At 40.9% G+C, this 25,395-nt stretch overlaps 1 protein-coding gene across 1 annotated transcript in view; it reads right to left on the reverse strand.

The window, feature by feature from the left end:
* Positions 1 to 2,910: 2,910 nt before the first annotated feature.
* The window catches only part of LOC146833614 (cytochrome P450 2D15-like), a 160,231-nt gene continuing 137,746 nt past the window's right edge, over positions 2,911 to 25,395 (reverse strand). The window contains exons 8-9 of the mRNA XM_085601488.1: positions 5,940 to 6,081; positions 2,911 to 4,313 (exon numbers count right to left, since the gene is read on the reverse strand). Coding sequence (XP_085457614.1) covers positions 4,135 to 4,313; positions 5,940 to 6,081 — 321 coding nt within the window. The 3' untranslated portion in view covers positions 2,911 to 4,134. The remainder of the gene's footprint in view (positions 4,314 to 5,939; positions 6,082 to 25,395) is intronic.

Here is a 25,395-nt window from a genome sequence, read left to right on the forward strand (position 1 = left end):
CACCAATTCATTCACCAAAAAATGGAAGGGTGGTTTTTGTGATACCTGTAGGTGGTGCTCGGATTGTGTCGATTCTGTCGGTCACATATTCTTTGCCTGCCTGGCTTACGTTGCACCTCGGGCCAAATGGCTTAAACCTCTTTGCCAGAATATGGGTACCCGGCAGGGTTTTGTAGCTCTTAACATTCTGCGTTTCGACACGAGTGAATGTGTTGTAATCGCTGTGGCTAAATTCCTTGGCTGGGTTTGGATTATCCGTAACAAGACTTAACAGTTGCCTGGTGTGATGCTGTGACTTCCCTCTCCCTCTCCAGTGTTTTAAGGTTTATGTCTTTTCCTGTTTTTTATGATATTGTATTTTAAATTTTATGACTGTAAAATGTCTTTCTTGATTAAATTTTATCGAAATAAAGACTATATGAAATGAACTCTTTGCCGTTTAGTTCTTTGCAGGTTCTGTTCTTGTACTGTTTTAGCCCGGAGATACCCCTTCAGGGGTGATTTGGCACTTTATACACTTTTACATTAAATTAAAAAGTTATAGGTTACAGTTAGTAAATAAAATTTAAAAAAACCTTAAAAATTCACTTAAAAACCAAAGTTTACAAGGAAGTTATAGTTAGGAAATAAAACAAAAAACCTTATAAATGCAACAAAAAAAACAAAGGTTACAGGGACGTTATACTTAGGAAATAGAATTAAAAAAACCTTAGAAATTCACTGAAAAAAGCAAAGGTTACAGGGACGTTATAGTTAGGAAATAGAATTTAAAAAACCTTAGAAATTCACTTAAAAACAAAGGTTATAGGGATGTTATATTTAGGAAATAGAATTTCTAAAAACCTTAAAAATTCACCAAAAAAACAACAGTTACAGGGACGTTATAGTTAGGCTCAGATTTCACTAATACAAAACCAGTGAAATTCAGCAGTCATTGTTACCTGAGCTAACTATAACTTATAACCCCGCAATGTACTGCTCATGACCCCACATATTACATTACTTATGACATGGTGGGTGACATCACTGATGATATCACTGATGACATCTCAAATTACATCATCCACCGAAACACCCCTATATAAGCTATCATACATCCATTCCCATTGTTACACAGCTCCTCGCATACCCATTCACAGACCCATACCAGTAATCACACAACCAATGACTCATCCATAGAGCTACTCACACAGCTACACACTCATACAGCCACTCACATGCCTAACTCACCTATACAGCCACTCATGCACCCACCAACTCACCAATACAGCCACTCACACATCGAGTCATTCAGACACTTTTACACCCACTCATACACCCTTACAGCCTGACAGACACTCACATAGTCACTCAATCACTGATACAGAAGCTCACACACCCATGTACTCACCCATACAACTACTCATACTGCCACTCACTCACCAATACGGCTACTCACACACCCACTTACGTCACTGATGACATCTCAAATGACATCACTGATGACATATCAAATGATATCACTGATGACATCATCCACAGAATCACTCAGACACCTACTCTCATACCCACAGAACCACTTACATACCCATTCACACATCCACACAACCACCCACTTACTCATTCTTACTGCTACTTCTTCAGACATTCCTACTCTATAACAGCCACTTACTTCCTCTCACTTACCTACACACACTCAAACAGCTACTCACTCACCCATGCAGCCACTCACATACCCACCCATATGCCTTTACAGTCACTCATATTCACTCGATCACTGATACAGAAACTCACTCACCCACACACTCACCCATACAACCACTCACTCACCAACACAGCTACTCACACACTCACTTACATCACTGATGACATCTCAAATGACATCACTGATGACATAATGAATGACATCACTAATGAAATCACAGATTACATTATCTACAGAATCACTCAGACACCTACTCACATACCCACAGAACCACTTACATACCCATTCAAACACCCATACAACCACTCACACACCCACTCACTCACCCTTACAGCCAATCACACAGACATTCCCTCTCCATTACAGCCACTTACACCCTCTCACTTACCTATACAAACTCAAACAGCTATTCCCTCACCCATACAGCCACACACACACTCCCTCACCCATACAGCCAACCATACAGCCACTCACACAGCCACTCAGTCACCCATATAGCTACTCAAACACCCACTCACACACCTATGGAGCCACTCACACAGCTACTAACTTACTTATACAGTCACTCACACACCCACTTGTCTCCAATACAGTCACTCACACAGCCACTCACTCACCCACAGAACTGCTCACATACCCACTAACATATCCATACAGACACTCACACACCCATACAGCCACTCAGACATCCACTCACACACTGATACAGACAATCACATAGCTACCCAGATGAGATATGTTAGAAATAGTATGACTAATTCCTAGTACAGAAAGAAAAGCAATTTAACTTAGTATATATCTTTCAATCTCAAACGTTTAGGAAACACACTCTCTGAATGATGTCATTTGAGATATCATCAGTGATGTCAATGACCATGTCATGAGTGATGTAATATGTGAGGTCTATGTAAATGGAAAAAAACATGTATTTTAAGTTAATATTTTAGCAAAGAATAACAGAACTGTAGAAAATAGAGAACCTTTATCTGACAAGACAAGCTGTATGACCACAAACTGACAATTTCTTTTATGTGCATTCTCTCAAATCCCTATGCCCCTTCCCCCTCTTGGCTGACCATGTCAACGACAGACTTGGACATGTTTGGCACTGTCGATGGGGAAATAGACTGGTGGTTTCACATTGTGTTCATAGCAATGTTTAGATCTACAGGTCAGTAGTGACTAAGTCTGACAATGTCTACATATGTAACTTATATATGTTCTCATCAGATACAAATTGTTTGTTTATTTCCAGCAGAGACTTCCACAAAAATAACAAACAAAATATGTACAATATGCATAATTACAATTATTGTATAGTTTACAGTTATATGTATAATTTAAATGTCGATATGTGATTGTGCACTTATTAAAAAAGTGAACAGCCAGGCACTTTTAATGTGGCAATACACAAACAGGTTAATTATTACATATCTCAGTTTCAGAACATGTAAGAGATGACACAGCAAATATAATAGAAAGCTCAAGCAGAAAATGGATTTACTGTATCAAGTTTTCCTCAAGATAGAAGTAGAAGTTTAGACTTGGCAAGAGTATAAACAGACTTTTGAAGGTCGGAATAGCCATTCTGCCTTTAATATTTGTAGGCCGCACAGAAAAGGAGGCAATTAACCTCACACTAATGAAATTGAATACACAATCCCTCTGAAAAAGTTGGTTCAATCTGGTCTAACTATACCTCAAAACCCCATTTCTGTTTCACTAGGGCCAAGTTCAAGGTCAAAGAACCTATATTTTAAACAGCAAATTCTATGTTTAAGGTCCAAGTAAATACTTCACAACTCGGATCATTCTTTCTCTGGTAAGTGGAAACCAATTTGACCAAGGCTGCTCATAAACATGTGTGCTCTGTGTTTGATGCACATTAGACCATAGTAGTTTTTTTCCACAGGGATCTTGCAGCACCTCCCTAATCACAATCTAAAACAATCCAAGTTATCAAAAATCTGTACTCCAAGCCAAAATGGAATTGGTTGGAATTGCTATTCGTTATCAATTCCCTCCATTATCCTCTCCCATCTAGCAAATGGCTTTTTGAGACACTGTAGGACACTCAAATGAACCAATGGAAAAATATATTTTAAAACTTTGCTAAGACTGAAGTGTTTCAAGACATATATTACATATGCTGAGCCTTAGGGAAATTCATTTCAATCTTGTCAAACAGAGGATTTAGGTCTGGATGTTCTGGAATTAAAAGTTTTCTGAATTGTGATCATTAATTTGGAATTCCACTAGACAGGTGCCAATTACAGTACGAAATCATTCAGGTGCCTTAGCATATCAATGGTCCTATATGTTCTTCATAAGTTTATCCCTTTAGGAGGTCACCAAATTCTTCCTAACATAGACAGTGCTCAAAATCAGAAGTAAGAGCACAGACTTATTTTGCATGGAAATAGTAAAAATGTGAAGCCCACTGAGAAAGATCATCTCACTGTTGCACAGATTTTAAAATGGTGAGGACTATGCAGTTGGTGAAACACTGCCTCTTCTCGTGGCTTCGGCTGGTTGTCAGGGATGGTGAAGATGAAGCGCTGCATGAGAGAGGTGAAGAAGATGAAGAGTTCCACCCTTGCCAACTGCTCTCCCAAACACACTCGGCGACCTGTAACAGAAAGGCGACTGTAGATAAGCATAATGCGAAAAAAGAAATAAAGGAGGGTAGTATAGAAAGGAACTTTAGTGGTAAGTCCTTTCACTCTAGAAATGTGTCTGCTACAAACACACACACATGCTATTCCAAGTATGGCATGAATGCATATACCTGTCTGCAGCAGTTTAATGCATGACCTCTGCCAGCCCCCACCCCCCATTGCGTGTATACTTTTCTGTGCCAGTTTTTGACTTTACTGGCAAAACATTTTGGATCTAAATACACACTATGCATGAATCAGGTGCCCCTTCACTGCATACATCTGTGTGGTAGTATTGTGGTGCAATGGGGTGCACATATGCACATATGTATGTGTGTATTCTTGCCACAGTCTATGCATGGCAACACTAAACTGAATTTGCATCTCTATACCAGATGTAAGGCTGGGCTCAGTGTCCTTCCGCCGCATGTGTACTGCCTGCACCCTTTAGATTCTGCCTCAAGCATCATACTACTGAAAAGATCTGCAAGGGCCAATAACACAGCCTCTGCCAGATGTCCTCTGGATGTATGCATGTTTTTCATTCCCAACAATTCTTCCAGGTCTTCCAGCACAACACATGCATGCTTTTGTAAATTATACAGAGACTGTGGCAGGCAGTCCCCTAGTGAATTTATATATCTGTGCCAGTTACATACAAATCCTCAGCCAGAGATATGTCTATTATGTTTACAAGTCATTGCCATTTATATGCATTGGCACGTATTTATAATTGTTTTTTACAATGCAGCAAGACCTTTTTCTGTGCTGCGTGAAAGGGAGAGGGCGGGAATGCACCTTATTTGCCATTACATGGAGCATTGCTATTGTCTCCTTATACTGGTGCACTCAGTAGAGCCTAACGCCAACGCAGGCACCCTTGCATCATGGTGCACGGTGACTGTGCTGCTGGCATGATTGAGTTTGCGCAGATAAGGACACCCATACAGCCAGATGAGGACAACTTCCTACACAAAAGTCAGTGGGATCCCTAAATTCAGAAAGCAGCCCTATATGGGGCAGGAACAGATAGGGTCTCTCGTGAATCGGCATCCTGGAGGACTGATGGCTAAATTATAAATTGCCCCCTTAGGCATAACTTGTGTCAGACCCTTACCTTCCTGTGTTCGTGTGACTATACTACAGCCACTTACACAAACACAATTTTCTGCAAGACTCGATGATGCAGCAAGCACAAGGTAAATGGTTTTCTTTTTTTTAAAGTTAATTTTTCCTCGTCGTCTGTTGGCTCCCTCCACTACCACCCAACCACTCTTACCTGCATGGGCAGCTCCTGTTTCTAAAGTATCCTGTAATCCAGTCAGTCCCTAACAGCCTCTAACAAGGGCTCAGCCCATGTTTGTATTTTACTTTGTTATAGTCACTAACACAAAAACTTTGGCTGCCATTCACCCTCTGAATATACCTTTATGTGCGCTGTCAATCTCAAACAACTATTTAAGGGAAACCACTCCCTGTGTATAAATAAGCGTGTGCTCAACCCACTACGACAAATACTCGGTAAGACTCGTTCACTGAACACGCAGCCACTACAAGAGCTCAACCGCTGCATATTCTTCTAATACCTAGATCTTTACCTGCAGAGAATGGCAAAAAAGCCTCCCTCTTCACAAAATTTCCATCTGAATCCAAGAAGTGCTCTGGGTAGAACTGGTGTGGCTTTTCCCAAACAGTCTCATCTTTCAAGACGGAGGACAGGTTGGTCATAACAGTGGTACCCTGTGTTTAAAAACAAAATTAGCTGTTAAATCTGACAGACAAATCGTTATCTGTTGCATAGATCTCATTAAATCTACGTGAGGAAGAGCATTAGGCTCAGTCCCCTGCACCCATTGGTTGTTGTAAGTGTCATCACATTCATCAGGTATTGGTTAATTATAACTGTCATTGAAAAGGTGTGCAGGTTTGTAATTACACATAGAATAAGGCATGTTGGAAGTTCATTGGTGACAAAGTAAAATAAATACACAAAAGGAGGGATATTCTCTACTTTGTTATGTGCAGTCTTTTTATGTTTGACAAGTAGGAAAATCATTTGCAGCAGTGGACATAAATAGTGACCACTATCACAGTGGTCTGACGGATCTACATTCTTTGACAAGACAACATGTCTAAATGGGCAGTTATAATCCTTCATGTTTGTTTTGAGGCAGGGTCTATTTTTTATCATATAGTACCCCAGGTCCGTGCTGCCCACACCTGAGTTATGAGACTCTTATCCTTGCCCTGCCAGCCTAATTTGTAGACCGTGTTAAATTGACCAGAGGGTCCGGTTTTACTATATAACAAATGCCCTGGGCCATCCTTGTCACTCAGCCACTATGAACCCCTACGTAGGCCCTACCAGCCTAATCAGTAGGCCTTTTGTTAAATTGACTAGAGTTCTGCACCCATGTTACTAAACAGCAGGTTCTAAGCCTGTCTGACAAAAAATCACAACCAGCTTCTCTCTGCGAGGCCTTCTGCTCCAAACTATAGAGCCTCCACCCTACCCGTGTGCGCAGAGTTCACTGGCACAGAGTTCACTGGCTCTCTCTATCCTGGCGCAATATAGCCCACTGCATCCTGGGTACATCTGGCTATGAGAATAGAGAAATTCCCACAACAAGGGCGTCAGACCAGGGTGATGGATGTGGCAACCAAGACATTGCTATATATTTTATTCCTTACATTACATTATGTTTTTCATAGTGCATTTATAAATGTGTCTTTGAGGTTTGTATTCTGCACACGTTATAATTGCATTTTCTGAAGTGTCTCTCTTCTAACGATTTCAATGCTTCCATGTAGAAATGCCTTCTGATCCATGTGACTCTCTGTGAATGCGAGGTCAGTATATTTTGTATATTTATGCCTTTTTCTTGAAGGTGCACCTTCTAAATAAATCTGTTAAACCTTTTGGCTTAGTTTCCATGACTCACATATTTGTTTCCTTCATTTTAGTATGAGCGTTCCTGCGCAACCCCCCTCAAGTTAAGGTGCCCATTTTGCCCCTAAATCACTCCCTCGAACATGTGGTGAGGGTGTCCCCGTGCCCCTAAAACGCTCCCGGTAACATATTTGGTGACCTCGACATAATTTGCAGCTCCAGCTGACAGGAGACCACCACTGGGACCCTGGACGCAGACTACCCTTCGTGCCTCTTTCCTGACTGAACCACAGAGAACAGCGCTCGGGTAAGTTACTGAGGCTGCCTGATGTACTGTTTCTGTGAGCAGTTTTTAAAAGCACTTGTGGGACATCTGTGTCCGATGTCTCAATTTCTTGTCTAAACTGGTCTCGCATTAAAAAGAACATTCCCGAGCTAAGGAAACGTGTGCGCAGTGGACTCTGAGCCAAAAAGTGATGTTAGGAGATTGTACGAATTATGTGTTTTTATAAATAGATATACGTTGTTTTACGTGCCTCTCTGAGAGCCAAAGAGGGGCCTCTGTCTACTTATAAGGATTGACAGGGAAGGGAAGAGTGCGTCTGGCATCTTCCAAGTGATTATTTTTGTTTTATCATTGTTATAAGTGGTAATCGTGCCTCTCTGAAAGCAGGGAGGGGCCTCTATCTATTTACAAGGACTATACAACACAAGGATTCTACCGCCTATTTTTCTAAGTAATTTAGTTAATTTAAGTGTTCTAAACAAATAAAGGATGGTGTGGAAAAGCAAGCCCCTTCTCTTATATATTGGAAGGGCAATATTTTTGAAATTGTAAAATACCCCTCACACACTGAAACCTGATTCAGTGTCATGCTTCATCATTGGGGTCTTCCCGTCCCTCTACAAGACGGGGTGTGCTACGACCCACGTAGACGCTGGAGCACTTTTATTCGTGATTCGTGATTATGTGTAGTGTGTGGAGTGGCAGGGTCATTAAAGATATGTGAAATAGTTAAAAAATTCCTTGGCTAGTGGATTCTACCTCTTCCCTCTTCACTCCCCCCTTTGATTTCTTGGATAGTTACAAGGACTGAAAGGGAAGGGAAGATTGCCTCTGGCATGTTTCAGTATTAATTTGTGGGTTTGTTGCAAATAGATATAAGGTATACCTCTGTCCACTTGTAAGGATGGACAGGGAGGAGAAGATTACTCTCTGTCAATAGTCCTGAGAAAGAAGGTGAATTATTAGATTTTCGCTAGCTTAAGCATTGTTTTTTCCTTTTTTTTAGAGTTTACATTATGGGTTTTTTATCATTATATAGATATATTTTGTGTTACTGAGATAGAGTTTTCACACATTTTAGCCTGTCCAAGAGGGACAGGACACCTGTGCAGGAAGCCAAGGAGTTTGCATGATGCAAATCTCAGCTATTTGCGGGCTTAGGAGCGGTTCCGAGTCCCGAATAAGATGTGCCACTCTACGTCTTGTGACTGGCAAGTGAGGTTTTATGATAAACAGTTATCAGACTTCCTCCGCTTTTGCGAGGGACTGTCAGTATATATTTCTATTTCCAAAGGCAGTGAACATGAGTATTGTGTGATTATGGTTTGTGAACAAAACGCCATCCAATGTGGTTTTCTGTTCTCTTCCTGTGTTAAAATGAAACGTAAAGACGTTTATTTTTGCTATGTTATTCTAAGACATCCTTCTGTACACATTTAGACCATCAGAGGAGAATGCGCAAATAGTTCTGTGGGTTTATATATATAAATAGACGTGTACATAATATGCTTCACATTTTTTATAATTGAAGTGCGATTATTTTATGGTCAAATCTCTTTTTGTTGTGGTCTTTTTTTAGCATGCATTATGGTTGTCTTTTTAAGCATCTGTGCCTGGCGCACCGACCTTTTATGTATTTAGTGAGACCAATAATGACTAGATTTGTAATTGTTTTTATATATGAAAGCTGTTATTTGTTGAATTAGTTCTTCACATTTATATTTTGGAGTATGTACTTGGTGACAGGAGGTTGCGTCTGGCGTCTCCCACTTTGTGCCACAAATACGTATTTATGGGACTGCGTCTGGCAGCTCACATTTATTTTGAATTTTGATTAACTATTTGGTGTAAATTGTATTGTTTGAACGTTTAATTCTGCAAGGAATGGGAGGCATCTTAACGCAATTGAGATTAACGGTGTCTTTTTTCAACTGCGTGCTTCCAAAAGGGGAACTACTTTCCTTCATCACATCGTCTTGTGGTTTCCTCTGTCAGGCCTAGCAGCAGCCAACTCCTTTCGACTTATATTATTTCTCTCCTTCTTTCGGTCTGCATTTTGCGTCTATCCCTCTCTTATCTGGCTTATGGGCCTTTCTCATCTCTTTCTCTCACAGTGATAGCACAGGATTTCACTAGTGATTAGCGAAATCTTATATATAGGTGTACTTCTCTATTGTGCACTGCAGTGAGAAGTGATCAGTAGGAACATCTGGGTGCGTGCCAAACACACCCACTTTAACTGAGACAGGTTCAATTAGAGACCATGCAACTGGTGAGCGGTGCATCCAGTGAATACTGTGTCTAGCTTCCAAGTAGCTGCCTTCACGACTCTTAGTTACGTCTTTTTGAGCACGGTTTTAAATAGGCTCCCCTATTTCACTCATTACACCCTGAATAAAGTACAATCAGTTCCTTGACCGTCACACCTCACATTACTCACCTCACCTGTCTGGTGTGCTTGGACCCTTAGTAATGGATTCTCCCACTTGAATATTCAGTCAAGTGGTACAAAGGGGGGGAGGATTTCGCAGGCATTAATTGACCACGTCACACAGCAACCTTTTTACGTTTTCTGGATGCTATTACGTCATAGACTTGGCCCAGCATAAAATGATAGACCAGCCACACAAAAGAACAAAAGAAAAAAGTGACATAATAAGTTGAGGTCAAGGACTGCCATCTCTTACCGCCCAGAGCCCAATGATAGAAGCGTAATACCAGGTAAAATGGAGCTATTCCCTTTGATATTTTTGGATCATAGGCTTAACATAGTACATACAATTTTCTGTGACCCACAATGTTAAAAGACTAAAAATACCATCAATATAAGTAATATACTGGCACATGCATCAACGTAGGCTTTTGCGATTCCTTAATTGCGATTATTAAGGAATCGCAATTAAGGAATTGCAAGAGCCTATGCATGTAGGAATCGCTATAAAAATAGCGATTCCTACACATTCCTTAATTGCGACTCGCAAATTGCGAGTCGCAATTAAGGAAAGCCGACCCATTCATTCCTATGAGCCTCCAGGCCCATAGGAATGAATTGGAGATTGCATGAGCAAATTGCGAGTACCAGTAGTGCAATTTCAAGGGTGCAAGGGTGTCACAATGACACCCTATTGCACCACAGAAATTGATCTGTGCACAAATGTTGCACACACACATGCCCTAAGGGCATGTGAGTGCGCAACATGAAACTTTGAAAAATGCACAAAAGTGCATTTTTCTAAGTTTTTGCAAATTACCATGAAGTTCAACTTCAAGGTAATTTGCTCCCCCTATTTTTTTACTTTAATGCATTGTATTTAAGGAATCTCAATTTGGGACTCCTTAAATGCAATCGCAATTTAAGTAATCGCAATTTAGAGATTTCTTAAATTGCGATTTTTGCATTTGGGATGATGCATCTCAAATGCAAAAATACTGGTCACAAAGGGGCAGATTCTGACCGTTTGCGACCGGTTTTTCCTTTGATGCATGTGCCTGATAGTTTCCTGGCAGAAAAGAAAATACTTACAGTTTCAAATGCATATGAATATCTCTCTATTTAGATGACCAATTATAATTTTTCATTATAGACCTGATTAATATCTTTAGGCATCCATATTTCAATGCACAAAATGCAAAGGCCGACCTGGTCAGCTAGACTCACACTGACAATTACACCAAATATTGCAGGATGTTTGCATAGATAAGCTCAATGTTATTGTTTTCATCACCTCTTGTCTGGTTAGAAATAAAATATAAATAAGAATAGAACAGGAAAGACTTGCCATGCCACAAGCTCAGGCCTACTACATTTTCCCACACGTTTGGATGACAACTTGACCATGTGTCCAATATGATATTAAAGCAGCAACAACTTTCAGCAATGCCTGAACGGACTGCTTAAAAATAAAATAGAGAAAATAAGCGCCACAATTGAGGGAAATAAATAAATGAATAAATTAAGAGAAAGCAAAAATAGTTTATTGCCCATGGATCACTCTGTTTTCACTCACAAATATTACAATGTTCCGATAACCACCTAACGCCCCATATACAATTAATATATGTATAAGTCACATTAACTAGACCTAACAGTGACATTGAAATTATGAAAGAAGACATATATTTGTATAAGTTAACACGTGCTGCAAAGTTTCTTTCTACTCAGGTTTTCAGGCGGAAGGAGAAGGGCCCCATCATTCCTGAGCTCCGACCTATCAGTCCTGGAACACAGATTTTTTTTAAAAAAGACATGTTAAAGTATTAGTCTATTCACCAACATCTGTCTGCATTGCTGAGAGGAAGGCATCGTGTTTCCATTGACTGTCCAAAGAGGAAGAAGACGGTGATCAGCCGCAACAGGAACACCGCCATCTTCACAAGCAGATGTATATATAGAATAGCACTAGGTATATTGCGTTCTTGATGGGTTTTGACTATTTGAATGGCGCAAGCAGAAGTGCTGTTTTATATGTGTATCTAAAAGAAATAACGTGTATGTATATTAATGTTTTTCATTCCTAGGTTCTTCTGAGTTGGAGAGAATATTGTTGTATGGTGGAATGTGCTAAAATGCATTCTAATGCAGTGCATTCGCCAAGGACTACAAAGGATAGGAGTAATAGGAAAAGTAGTAATGTTGTGTTTATATTATGTTTATGTATTGATCATTAGTAATGAGTATATGCCAATACAGAAGGATAGTGTGCATTGAATAACAGTGCTTCATATTATAATGTTCTAAGGATACAGCGTTTACAGATTTAAATATGTCTTTTAGTATAGAGGTGCAGTCTTTAAGGGTGTTTGCAATTGGATTTCAAGGTATAAAGGTTTGGCACATTTTGACAACTATGAGTATTTTGATTCCCAAAGGTGTTGCTGTGACAGAGATTTTCAATTATGTTTGTTGTTGGGACAAGCTATAGTACAATGTTTAATTCTTCTTTTGCCTTTTGAGATAATGGATTTCTTTTTAAAAGTGTCGTATAGGGATGCCAATATAATTTTTAGGTTCTTTCCTTCAATTGGAATTCCCTGCTTACCTCAGCTGGCCAACAAATGCAGCATGCACCATTAATAGCTCAACTATTGCAAGGCCTGTTGCTACCAAAGTTTCAATTGTATAATGTGATGCACACACCTCCTCCAAGGACTATGTATCAATTGGTAAAGAATTTATTGATGCAGATGTAAAAAAAGGAATAGCATTAACTGATTGTGAGAACACAATGGTTCAAATTGCTTCTACTCCACATGATATCATGATATCAAGATAAGGGATGATGATATGTACTATGACCCTAATTATATTATTGAAAGGGGTGGAAAAAAAGGAAGAAGGGAACAGGGGAGGATGTAGGCAAACAGAAGAGGGAATTTTGATAGGCCCAAATGGAAAGATATGTTTACCAACGATAATGCATGCTCCCATGGCCCGTCTTTTTCATGGTTCATCACTTGTAGGATGTGAAGGGAGGATCAGACTGTTTTCCTAATGCTGTATTTCCACTGCCCCAGGCCACTTAATTTCCCCACATTAAATGGACTTCATCAACATACCCCCTACTCAAACTACAAGTACGTGTTGGTTATTGTGTGCATGTTCAGCAAATGGACTGAGGCATACCAATCCAAGAACAGCAATGCACAAACTGTTGCCAAGTGCCTCCTGAAAGAATTCATACCGCGCTTTTGAGTACCTATGCTTTTGGGTTCTGACAATGGACCGGCGTTCATCTCACATGTGATTGAGGGGTTGTGCAAGGGGCAAGGAGCCACACGGAAACTACATGTGTTCCACGGAAACTACCAAGTGGGAATGGTATCCCAACCTCATCCTGAAGGGTTGCACGTGCTACACAGCAGAGAAAGGAAGAGAGTGTAAGGGGCCCCCCAAGGATACATCACCTAAAGAACATCTGGTAACATCAATGCCCCAACCCCTCAGTCTACAAGTTGTGACAACTTGACATCTTTACCTTTCTCATCAATTTGTTTTCTTCATATTGGAAGTGCCTAAGTAATAGAAGGGCTAGTAACGTCTCAAATTACTTGAAGACAGGCACCAACGGTTACTTTTTCTGTATCATCACTGAGGCTCTACATTATTACTCAGCAGACTTTTGAAAAGAGTAAAAGTACAGCAGAAGATAAGACATTCTTCCAACTAGCCACACATAGCAACGATTGGAACAATGCCTCAAGACTTTCAGAACAATTAGAGAAAATGATCATGGGTGCTACTAGCAGCATTGACCCCCATTGCTGCCATTATAATGACTACGCTCCTTATAGTGTATTGTGATCACAGTGTTATACCTGAGATACTGCTTAAATGACACATAGCTATTGTACTAAATTGAATAAGCAGCCATTGATAAAGACGGGACAGGAGGACAGTGACAGGGCAGGATCTTATGTTTGCACACACCAGCCTACTAACACAGAAAACAAAAAACAGCATGTGTCGAGTGCTTGGCCTGAGAATATAACCTTTCACCTAGTCTATGTTCCGCATTTAGTAGGATAGACACGACACTTCTGATAATTGTGAGAACTGTGGTGTAATTGACGTAGGTAGGACTGGCGTGAGATGACGTTGCTGTAGGCACTTCTCACTGCATTAAAGAGTATAAAAAGGAAGTCTGTTTGTAGATGGCAGGCGGGTGTGGGTGCTCCCCAAGAGCTCTTGATTTTTGTTTTTAAGATACAATTTAACTTGCCAATATATTTGCTGTATATGCTATGTATGCTATTTTGTCTCTAAATTGGTGTTTTCTTATTGAGAATTTAATGCTTATATTACATTTGCAAGGCTGCTTTCTTTTAGGTTTAAACGTGAGTATTCTCAGCATTTTAGATCAAATGTGTTTTGCATTCTGAGAACATTTTCCTTGATTTTAATTATGTTTTTCATAGTGCATTTATAAATGTGTCTTTGAGGTTTGTATTCTGCACACGTCATAATTGCATTTTCTGAAGTGTCTCTCTTCTAACGATTTCAATGCTTCCATGTAGAAATGTCTTCTGCTATATGTGAATGCAAGGTCACTATAGTTGGTGTTTTTATGCCTTTTTCTTGAAGTTGCACCTTCTAAATAAATCTGTTAAACCTTTTGGCTTAGTTTCCATGACTCACATATTTGTTTCCTTCATTTTAGTGTGAGCGTTCCTGCGCACCCCCCCCCCTCAAGTTAAGGTGCCCCTTTTGCCCCTAAATCACTCCCTCGAACATGTGGTGAGGGTGCCCCCGTGCCCCTAAAATGCTCCCGGTAACAGTTTTTTCAAAACAAAAGCAATGGACACTCAGCCCCTTGTAGAAAGTTGAAAGATAGATGTCGGAATTTAAAATACACGAGGTATGATATGCTTAAAGCACCACTTTGAAGAGTACTTAATGCTCAAAAGAAAGATTGAAGCAAACAGTGATATGAGAAAGACCAAACTCTAGGAGAAGGGGGAATTTCTTATAGTCCTGTGTTTCTGAACAGCAGTACATTCCCTAAGAACCAGGTAAAGGTCCATTTTCTTTTTTGCAAAGAATAATGTATTTTTTTATCAACATTAATAGTTCATTTATTTTCAAGACAGTAGTAGTTCAGAGCATTAAGTTTTCTTTGGAGCCCAATAGGCGTAAGATCCCTCAGTACGAGATTGTCCGCATACAAGAGGCAGCTAGTATGCCCAGCCCCAATCTTCGATGAAAAACTATGAGAGGCACTTAATGTCTGGAGAAGGTCTGCAATGAACAGACCGAATGGCAAAGGGGTTAATAAACACCCCTGGCACAAACTATTCTGTACTGGGATTATCCTTGACAAACTAACTAACCCGCCTAGATCAACCTGAACCCAGTTATCACTGTGGAGCCTCGTCGCCAGACCTAACAGAGTCCCATAGGTATTCTACTGATGACCAGAGCGTACGTCTGTCCATTTTGTCAAAGCCACTCGGAAGTCAACAAAGCAGCAGCACAGGCCATTGCCAGCTCCATTGACCTCTTTGTGACTCTTCACAGGGTGAAACAGTGGTCTATTATAGACTACTTTGGTCTAAACCCCCTTGCTCAACTGGGATCAGTCCAGAGTCGAAAGCCCAAGCAGCTAAATGCTTCAACAAAGTTTGAGCAAACATTTTAGAAGTAATATCTAACATGCTAATCAAGTGATAATGAACAGGCTTTCCAAGAATCTGAGAGACAACCTGAATATGTAACCCACTTGAAAAACACAATCAAAATTAGACCCCACTTCCTAGGCTCTTTCTTAAAAATCACAGATCGCAAACCATAGGGCCCACCTGCCCTGCATGCCTTCATAGTGCTGAATATTTCAGAGAGAATTACTGATGTCTGCGTATTACCTATCGCCTCCACATCAGCTTGGAGACAGGACGCGATTGCCACCCACTTCTCAAGATCTCCACCACTATAAAGTGAGTGAATAAAAGTATGCCTGTCTTCCTCACTGTTCTGTGCTTCAAGGGAAGATGGTGATGAGAGGGTTACCAAATTCACCAGCCTCCAAAACATCCTACTATTTTTGTGCACAATGGCCGTTAGCATTACTTCCCAATTTGACCTATAAAACTCCCTCTTTTTGAGAGGACAAAGATTTCGATAGGCGGTTTTCAAGGCCACTGTGTCACACTTGCATCGGAACTCCCTGTAGGACTGGGGCAGAGTCTTCACATGGTGGACACACATATGAAATGCTAAAAAGTCTGGAAGAGCGACAGTTAGGTGAGCCTTGGGGAGGCAGATAGGGCTGGGCAAGATTCACTCACACTTTAGTTGCCTTTCTGACAATTTGGTAGGCTAGATGTAGAGTTGGTCACATGTCAAGTGCAATATTAACAGGTTGTAGGGCTGAAGCATAGTCAGTTGGGACTGAGGCGGACCTTTCAAAGGCTAGTAGGTCTGTTGCAGTGTTAGACACATGTCGAGTTCACCTGTGAAAGATTTGTGGACCTGGGAAGAGTGAGGTACTTGCCAGGGGCACCTCTCAAAAGTCAGTGAGGTCTAATGTCTGACACAATGAGGACAGGCATTTCTGAGCCATGGGTGAGGGGAGGAGGAAGAAACAGAAAAAGAGTGAGAGTTGACCACAGAAATGTGTAAGGCAACTGTCTTCCCAGTATCTGTTTACATCTAGAACTGTGCAAAGTTTTTATAACACTGTTACACATAAATGAATTCCGCTACTACATAGCGGTACATGCTGCCGGCAATGCTTACCGATATGTTCAGGAACGGAGCTTTCACAGTGAAAGGCATGTTGCACTCGACGTCACCGAGACAAAAAAGCCACAACACCCAGCAGCCCCTGTTCAACCCTTGCTGACGTACGAGGGACAACACCGTGACCTGGATGATAAAAAGGCCATTCCGGGGTTGGTCAGTTGCTGCGTATTTTGTGCTGATACGGGCCTGCCCAGTGCCGAGCGATTCATTCTGAAAGACGGCAAAAGAGCGGTAAGGTTGACTCAGTCACCGTTTCGATTCCTCATGCTCGGATGCTTAAATCTTCACTCTGTTCGACCCGGAGCCTTGACAGAGCCATAAGTGCCTTGTATAAAGAAAGTTGGTGATGCAAATGGTAGGGACTTGCCCAAAACTACCTAGTTTGTAGCGGGAACAGTTCCTTAATTTGCCAAGGAACGAAGGTTACAAGGAGATAATTTCCGACACGCAGAACAAATTTACATGCCGTAAATCGGATTAAGCTTCATATAAATGCAAATTACATTTCTTTGCTAGACGAGCTATCACATTGGATTTTTAGTTCATTGTACGATTTTACATTAATGTGAAGGTTAATATCAGTCACTTGGTATGATGCCAAGGGAAAGGGCATGAGTGCACTAATGCCTTAAAACCAGAAATTCGTTGATGTGTTGATGCCTGCTGAATAATCTTTTCCTTTTTCTTAGCAGGGATATTTGGTGTGTGAATTGAGTCAACCCCCCCTGTGATGCAAATTTGTATGGTTTATGTGGTGAGTGAGAAAGCATGCACATGTGTGAATGGCTAGGAAACACCCTTCCAACACATTACTAATTGTGTTTCCTATTTCAGAAGGCATATTAATTGGAGAGGAGCTTCCAGAAAAAAGAAGGCACTCTTCTTTTCTAGTGAAGCTCAGAACAGCCTTTGTTTTCTTTTATAGGTATTTAGAGACCTATAAAACAATAATAAGGTGATAGTTATAGTGTAAGAAAGATTTGTTTGTTTATTCTTATGGTGCTTTTTGCTTTATAGGCCTCCTTCCCTGCTGTCCCCTTCCTTTCCTTCCCTTGTTTAATCCCCCCAACCGTCTGTGCTATTATAGCTTCAGAGGGTGGGGCGATTGAGAGGTGGACCCACTTAAGCATCGAATCGATCCTGGGAGTTTGGAATAGAACCTTGACAAACACATGCTTAATTGGTGAATTGAATAGTCACATTTCAGTTATGGAATAGAACCCAAGGTTTCTTCCAATTCTTATTCTTAAAGAAGCAAGTCAAAATTCCTTTCCATATCCTGCTTACAGAAGTCCCTAGATAGGTAATTCTGGAGTAGGGTACAAAGAGAAGGCAGCATCCTCGGAATCATTTGTAAGTTCCCAGATAACAGCTAAGAAGCCAGGGGGTTCTATAATCTCCTTAAGCAGGTTTTAAGTGAGCGGTTGGAAACTGTCTAGTGGCCCTCGAATTTACTCGGCCAAGTGATACCTGTCTTCTCCATTTACCTGAGCAGCCAAGGCTTTATTAAAAAAACTGTTCACTAAGCATAGCCAATTTTAGTTTTAGAAAAACATAATGCACAGTCTTGGGACTAAGCAACATATCTCATCTATACATATCTCCTTTCCAAACCTTAATGCAAATTCAGTGCTGACAAATTGAATGTGTACTATGGCGGTTGGACTACTGTCCCTTGCTATCTCACTTTTTCAGCCAACGTGACAACTCCCTTTAGATCTGATAGATTGTAAGGGATAGAAAGTAAAGATTCCTCTTAACTATGAGCCTGAATCTTTTGTGCTCTTCTGGATTGATGTCATCACCGCAACAAAAGCTCCTTTTCATGAAACATGTTGCAGATCTGCCTTGTGCATGTATTTAAATGAGGGCCCGTCAAATTATAAAGGACAATGTTAAACTCCCAGGACAGAGAAGGTACACAGACTGGAGAAAACATTTCCTAATGCCCTGCATTAATTCTTTAATCATTGGGATAGTGAAAAAGATGTCTAGGATGAGCATCTCCGATAAGCAGTGATAGCAGCCAAATGAACATTTATTGAATTGAACTGGAGACAGCTAAATAAAGAAGCTGAGGTAGTACTGTCTCTTCTTGCCAAATTCTCAGGCCCACTTATCTCTAGTGACACCATACACAGAATCCCTTCCACCTGAAATCATAAGAAAAGCTAGTGGAAATTATCTTAGCCTTTCTCGGAGTCTTTGTGAAGTCATCTGCAAAGTTAAGTTGGCCACAAGCACTATAGATAACAATATGATCTAATGTCATCCATAAGACTCTCGTCAACTTCAGAAAGTCCTCCACTCTACTTTATCACATAGAAGCACATCTTAGAGTTAGAGTTTGGTGGAGTAGCCTGTCAATCCAATGGGTTGGAGAAAATGGCAGCTGCATTTTAGGTAATCTCAATTCACCCAGGGAAAAAGGCCTCAACGTTTTCCAAGGCTGGCAGTGAAGGTCAGTTCTCCTTGTTGGTTCCAGAGGAGCATCAACACCTCCTGTTGCTACCGGCTTTATCATACAGTCACTCACCATCCTGTCATCCCTATTAGGTGATCAGTGAGCAACACCAACACAGGGCACTGCAGGCAAGTCTGCCCGGGTGCCCAGCTGACCCTGCCCCCTTTGTTACATATATAATTAACTAGAAGAGGTTTGTTCATTTCTAATAAATCAGTAAATATGTATTCACTTTAAAACATTTTTGCAGTGAACTACTAATAAAATCTTTCCAGTCCATTCTAAGCAGCATTTGGAACTTCTCTTAGAGCTGCATCTCCCAGTGTAACTGGTCATCAACTAGCATGCCCAGCTAATTATAATATAGTACATGGGCATTAGGGAAAGGCATCAATAACACAGTTAACCTTTTAATCTTTTATTGTAAAAGCCAGGGTTTTTAATTTATTCTTGAAGAGCCCGAATGCTATGCAGCCTACAGAATTTAATGACCTTGTTTAGTGGTCCACCCTGGCTGCCCAGCAGCTACCAAGTGTTTGTCGAGAAATAATCAGTGATTATCTACTGTGAAGTATAAACACTTAAAATTTAAAAAGTACACTGAGTCATCACAAATTGCATATTTTATCTCATTCATGCATTAGATACAGAAAACAATTTTTCATTTTTTTCAGTGCATCCAAAGACAAACATTTCACAACACGGAAGTGCATAGATGCCCTGAGGCATGTCTTTCAACAAGGCATGGAGAGTAACAAGTCACCTTGCTGTGCTGCATGACAGGCAAAGGGAAGGAATGTGCTGTATTCAACATTATATGACGCGTTAGTGTCTTTTCCCAGAACTGGCGCACAATGTGCTACCAAGCGCTTATGCAAGGGTGCCTGCGTTGTAAGCAGGACAGTTTGTGTGCAGGAACAGACACCTTTCTGCACAAAAACTATCCCCTGATGCATTTTCCTCTTTGTATATGTGCTGCAGAATGCATCACACATATAAAGAGGAAACAACAAGGAGAAATAAAGATATTTCTCCTCATTATGTCTCCTGAGGGAATGAGTATCAGTTTTGATGCATTTCCAGGTCTACCACTTACTGTAAATCAGGGAATGTGCCAAAATCAATCGGTGTTGCACGGGAAAACCCATGCACCACCCATGGAGCTCCTCCCTGAGGCAGAGTAAAGGAATGCAGCGATTTGTGCTGCGTTGTGTTACTCCAGATATATCAAACCACATGGGCCCATGCAGGATGGCATTGTGTGGCTTGATTAATCCCACTTAATAGTTGCATCTCACATGCACCCCATTGGGAGGTGCAAGTGCGACACAACTACTTGATAATATGGTCCATTGAGATTTTACTTTTTGAGCGTATGTGAAAATTGACAGTTTGTATTGGGTGGAGACTTTAAATGTATACCCGAACACGAGCACATTAACTAATCTTATATGCAACGCAGGGCAGCCAGCAAAGTTGCTGCGCTGCTTTGAGTGAAAGGGAGAGTGCAGAAAAGCTTCATATTTGAAAAGATATGGAGCATTTCTGTTCTCTCCTTGTGCTGACACACACTGTGGAGTCTAGCCTAGCCTGCATTACAGGCAGGATTGTTTTTGTGCAGGAAGAGACACCAACAATCCTAAGAGGCATTTTGCTCTTTTTATGTGTGCTGCAGAATGCAGCACATGTGGAAAGAGGAACTAATGAGGAGAAATAAAGAGATTTCTCCTTGTTACGCCTTACTGGGGAAGGTGTGGCATTTTTATGCATTCCTAGGTTTACTAGCTTTAGTCAATCTTGGAATGCACCAAAATCCATGGGTGGATGCATGGGAACACTCATGCTCCACCATGGATGCCTCCGAGCCTGTAATGTAATGTAACGCAGCATAAGCAGCTGCCTCGCATCACATTTTTTTACAAAGCCATGTAAGGCGGTGCAAATTGCCCCTTATGTGGCTTTTTAAATATTACTGAAGAATTGCGTTTTCCTTGCGTCGCCTTGCATAAACGTATCAGAAATCTGGGCATATTTACAAGGGGGCATCGCCACCAGAACGTCACTTTTAGTGACGTCCTGGTGGAGATATCCCCTTCTCCTTATTTACAAAGTGGTGTTAATCCACTTAACGTGGACTAACGCCGCCTTGTAATAAGGCCTCTTTACATGCTTCACTTAGTATGAAAGGTGCATGCAATGGGTTTTGCAGTGGGCATTGAGCTGCAACACCTATTGCTTTTTGACCCTGCCCCATATTTACAAGGCTGGGGCAGCGTCATAAACTAAGACCAGGGAATACCTGATCTTAGACTGGCGATACGAGGGGAAATTATTAATTTCTCCTTGTTTTTTGCTCTTTCCATGTGTGCTGCCTTTTGAAGCACACATAAAAAGAGCAAACCGCCCTTTCTGCACATAAACAATCACCCCTGCAGTGCAGGCACCCTTGCAACATCGCACAAGGGTGCCTTCTGTGGCGCTTGGCAGCTTTATTAGCACCAGCGCTAGGAGAAACACAGGAGTGTGCAGTTTTTTTGTAAATACTGCACATCCCCGCGTTTTAAAAATGTCAGAGCATGGAGTTAACAATTTGGAGTAACACAGCATTCCGACATTTTGTTGTAAATATCCGCCCAAGTGTCAGCAATGGCAAATCAAACTTACTTTCAGTGCTAAAGATGCTTGTTGACTAACTGACTATAGCACCGTCTGCACATTACAGTTTGCGTCGCCGTAACATGTTTCCGTTACATTTTCGTAATCAGTTTCTTTCAAGAAACTTTGGAGAACCTGCTCTTTAAAACATTGGGGTATATTTACAAGCCTGTTGCAACACTTTTGCGTCACTTTTCCTATGTTAAAAGGGACGCAAAAGTGGCGCAAGGGGCTTGTAAATCTGCCCCATTGTTTTTAATGTGGACGGCATTGAGTTTTGCTTTTTCTTCTTGCTGCGAAGGTTGAGGGTGCAATGAGGCTCTTGCTACTAATTAGTGAAGGTACATCTGCTAACATCAAATCTTTGATGGGATGTATTTGAATTTTCACAACAAGCGTTGGTTTAGTGACAGGGGTTTGCCATTAGTATCGTGTAGGCTGCAGGCAGACTAACAATGTACATTCCATGCAGGGCCGGCACTAGGGCAGTGCGATCGGTGCCACCGCACCGGGCGTTGACTTGGGGTGGAAGCGCCATGTTTATTGTTTTAAAATCACCTGATGCCACGTTCCTTGTCCCAGCAATTTTCAAGCATCAATAAACATGTCAAGATAACTATGAGATTAATGTTCTTTCTGTAGAGAGACCGGAGCTTTGTCTGGTAGTGGAAGTTTTGACTCATCGTAGCGCAGAGGGTTAATATGCCTGCTGCAAAGAACGTGTCCAATTCAGATCACAAAGTGCATATACTATAAATAGGCCAATGGGTTATCACTTTTGTCAGAGAGATCCTTTTGTTACTTGCAGTTTAAAAGTTAAAACACTAATTTAGAGCAATGAGCTATTAACTTCAAAGAGCTGCATGAAAACTGCAAGGATTAGATTACAGCTAATTTTTTTTTGCCCAGTCTTTCCTTATCCTAATATTGCAAAAAGGGTTTATTTGGGTAGAAATCAGTCCTTATTATTAAAGAAAACCCCTAACAATGATGTTACATTTTAAATTCTGAATTAGTGCTTTTCCAGACCAAGGACTCTTAAACTATACTGCTTACTAGTATGAATGACATGTGACTCCTAAACCTTGTAGGCCTCTGTCTTATGTAACATTCCCTAAACACTGATTTACTCATGCACGATTGTCTCCGTGCAATGTATGTGTGATGTAAAGTGGTATGAGTGGCGCTATAAAAATAAATGAATTTAAGAGACAGCGGATATGGAGACTTGGGGGGGGCATTGTCGAATGCTGGTAGTGAGGGAATCCGTGGCGAGGTGGTCATCGGGGGGGGCGCCAACAAACATTGTCGCACAGGGCGCCACCAGTACTAAAGCCGGCCCTGATTCCATGTGTTACCTCTTTCTGATATAAAATAAGCCTGGTCAAAGCAAGTGGATGGGACAGTTGCACATTTGTGCATGCCTGCGTTCGAAAGTATTACCATATTAAATCCAGACATCTTGGGCCCGATTCACAGAATTAACTTAAGACTAAATCCTAAACTTACTACTTTGTGGTATTCACAGAATGCACTTACTACTTTTGGTATTCACAGAATGCACTTACTACTTATGGTATTCACAGAATGGATTTACGACTACTAACTTTACGTCCGCACTCGGGCCGGAAATTCCGGCCCGGAGGCGGAGCTTCCGGGCCGGAGGCGGAGCTTCCGGCCTGGAGGTGGGGATTCCGGCCGGTGGCGGAGATTTAGCCATGGCCGAAATCTCCACCTCCGGCCCGGAAGCTCCGCCTCCGGCCCGGAATTTCTGGCCCGAGTGCGGACGTAAAGTTAGTAGTCGTAAATCCATTCTGTGAATACCATAAGTAGTAAGTGCATTCTGTGAATACCAAAAGTAGTAAGTGCATTCTGTGAATACTACAAAGTAGTAAGTTTAGGATTTAGTCTTAAGTTAATTCTGTGAATCGGGCCCCTTGACTTTTCCCAGTGCTTGTTGACATTGGGATGGGGTGCCCTATTTCTAATAATACTGAAAAATTTGCAAAAACTCTACGACTTTTAAAGAGGAAATACAATTAAGACACACCAGGGTGAGTGGTCTTTCACCAGTTTAGTGCATAACCTCTTCACTTTTACCGTTTTCCGACCTGGCATTTGAAGCAGTTTGTACATAATTCTTCCTAACGTTTTCCCACTAATAATATACAGGCCAAATTTCAATCTTTCCCCTCCAAAGCTGGGGACTGTCTTGGTACACAGGATTTGCGATTTTGACTGGAGAGGCTAGCGAAAACAGTAACAAAATTACAAAACAATTCTGTGAGACAAATTGTGTCTAAAAATGATATCCTCAAAAGTGAGGCTGAGCTGTAATCACCCTCTTCCCAGCTTTCAGAAAAAGGCAAAGAAGGAAATAAAATATATTTTGTTATTGTCTTTAAGTTTCTCAATGGTGGTCAAAATGTTCTATGCACTTTGGTAGAGGAAATGGGGGAAACCCATGGGTGAACTCAGAAACCTATAATTTATTTAAAAAAATGGACCACTTTCAACTCCATGCTCATAAATCCCATGGTGATAGTGGAGAATTCTTTTGTTAGAGTGCAGTCAAACATTTTATTTAAGAGCCTAAAGATTTCTCCCCAGAATGTTTTAAGAGCTGGGCAATACAGGATGAGGTGTGCTAGGTCCCCTTTTTCTTTGTTACAGTGAGAGTTGAAGTCAATAGATGACAGGGACCTACTGGACTTACTACTGACTGCAGCTGTAAAAATGGTCCTTACAAACTGGAAAGATACCACAAAGACATCTACAGAACTCACCCTGGAAACCGGCCTACAGAAGGATGTGGAGGTCCCTGGACACGTTCCTAGACTCTTTCGAGCCCCCGTGAAAACGTGGCAGGCCGAGGAGACACTGCCTGACATCCCAGTGAAGCGCCGCCCTCACAAGAATGTAATCGGGTCCTAATGGTCCCAGCCAATGTTAGATGTAATGTATAAGCAATATAATTCTCAAGTGCCTGTCCTCTTTCTCTTCTTTCACCCCTTGCTTTCATCATCCTTTCTACTTTCTTGTCCTTCTTGACTGTTATGACTGGTAGGGAATGCATAGATTTACATAGACTAAAAGCGAGGGGACGAATCGTTGCAAACCCTGTAATAGAATTGCTAATGTGTTCTTGTATTGTATAAAATTTAATAAAACACATTGAAATAAAAAAAATAAATGGACAACTTTCTGAATTCAATAAAAGTTCACTTGTGTAGTTTGCTCAAAGTTTTCTCTATGAAACTAAATGTTGAAAAAAAATATTATGTCTGCCAGACTCTTATGGTCACAAAGATATGTAGTGATTGTAGTTAATCTAAAAAGCAATAATCGGGCTATGGCTTGCAGTGGTTTCCCATTGTGTACAGTGCATACTTAAAAAGGAGAAACATTGTAAACGAAAATTTTGTCTTAAGGAAACCATGCATTTTTTAAAATGTAACCAGGGATGTATTTAAAAGAAAAAAGTTGTTTTGTGGACATCACTTAGAATAGGACGCCCAAAA

The sequence above is a fragment of the Triturus cristatus genome, chromosome 4_2 (assembly GCF_964204655.1).
Source record: "Triturus cristatus chromosome 4_2, aTriCri1.1, whole genome shotgun sequence".
NCBI classification, from domain to species: domain Eukaryota; kingdom Metazoa; phylum Chordata; class Amphibia; order Caudata; family Salamandridae; genus Triturus; species Triturus cristatus.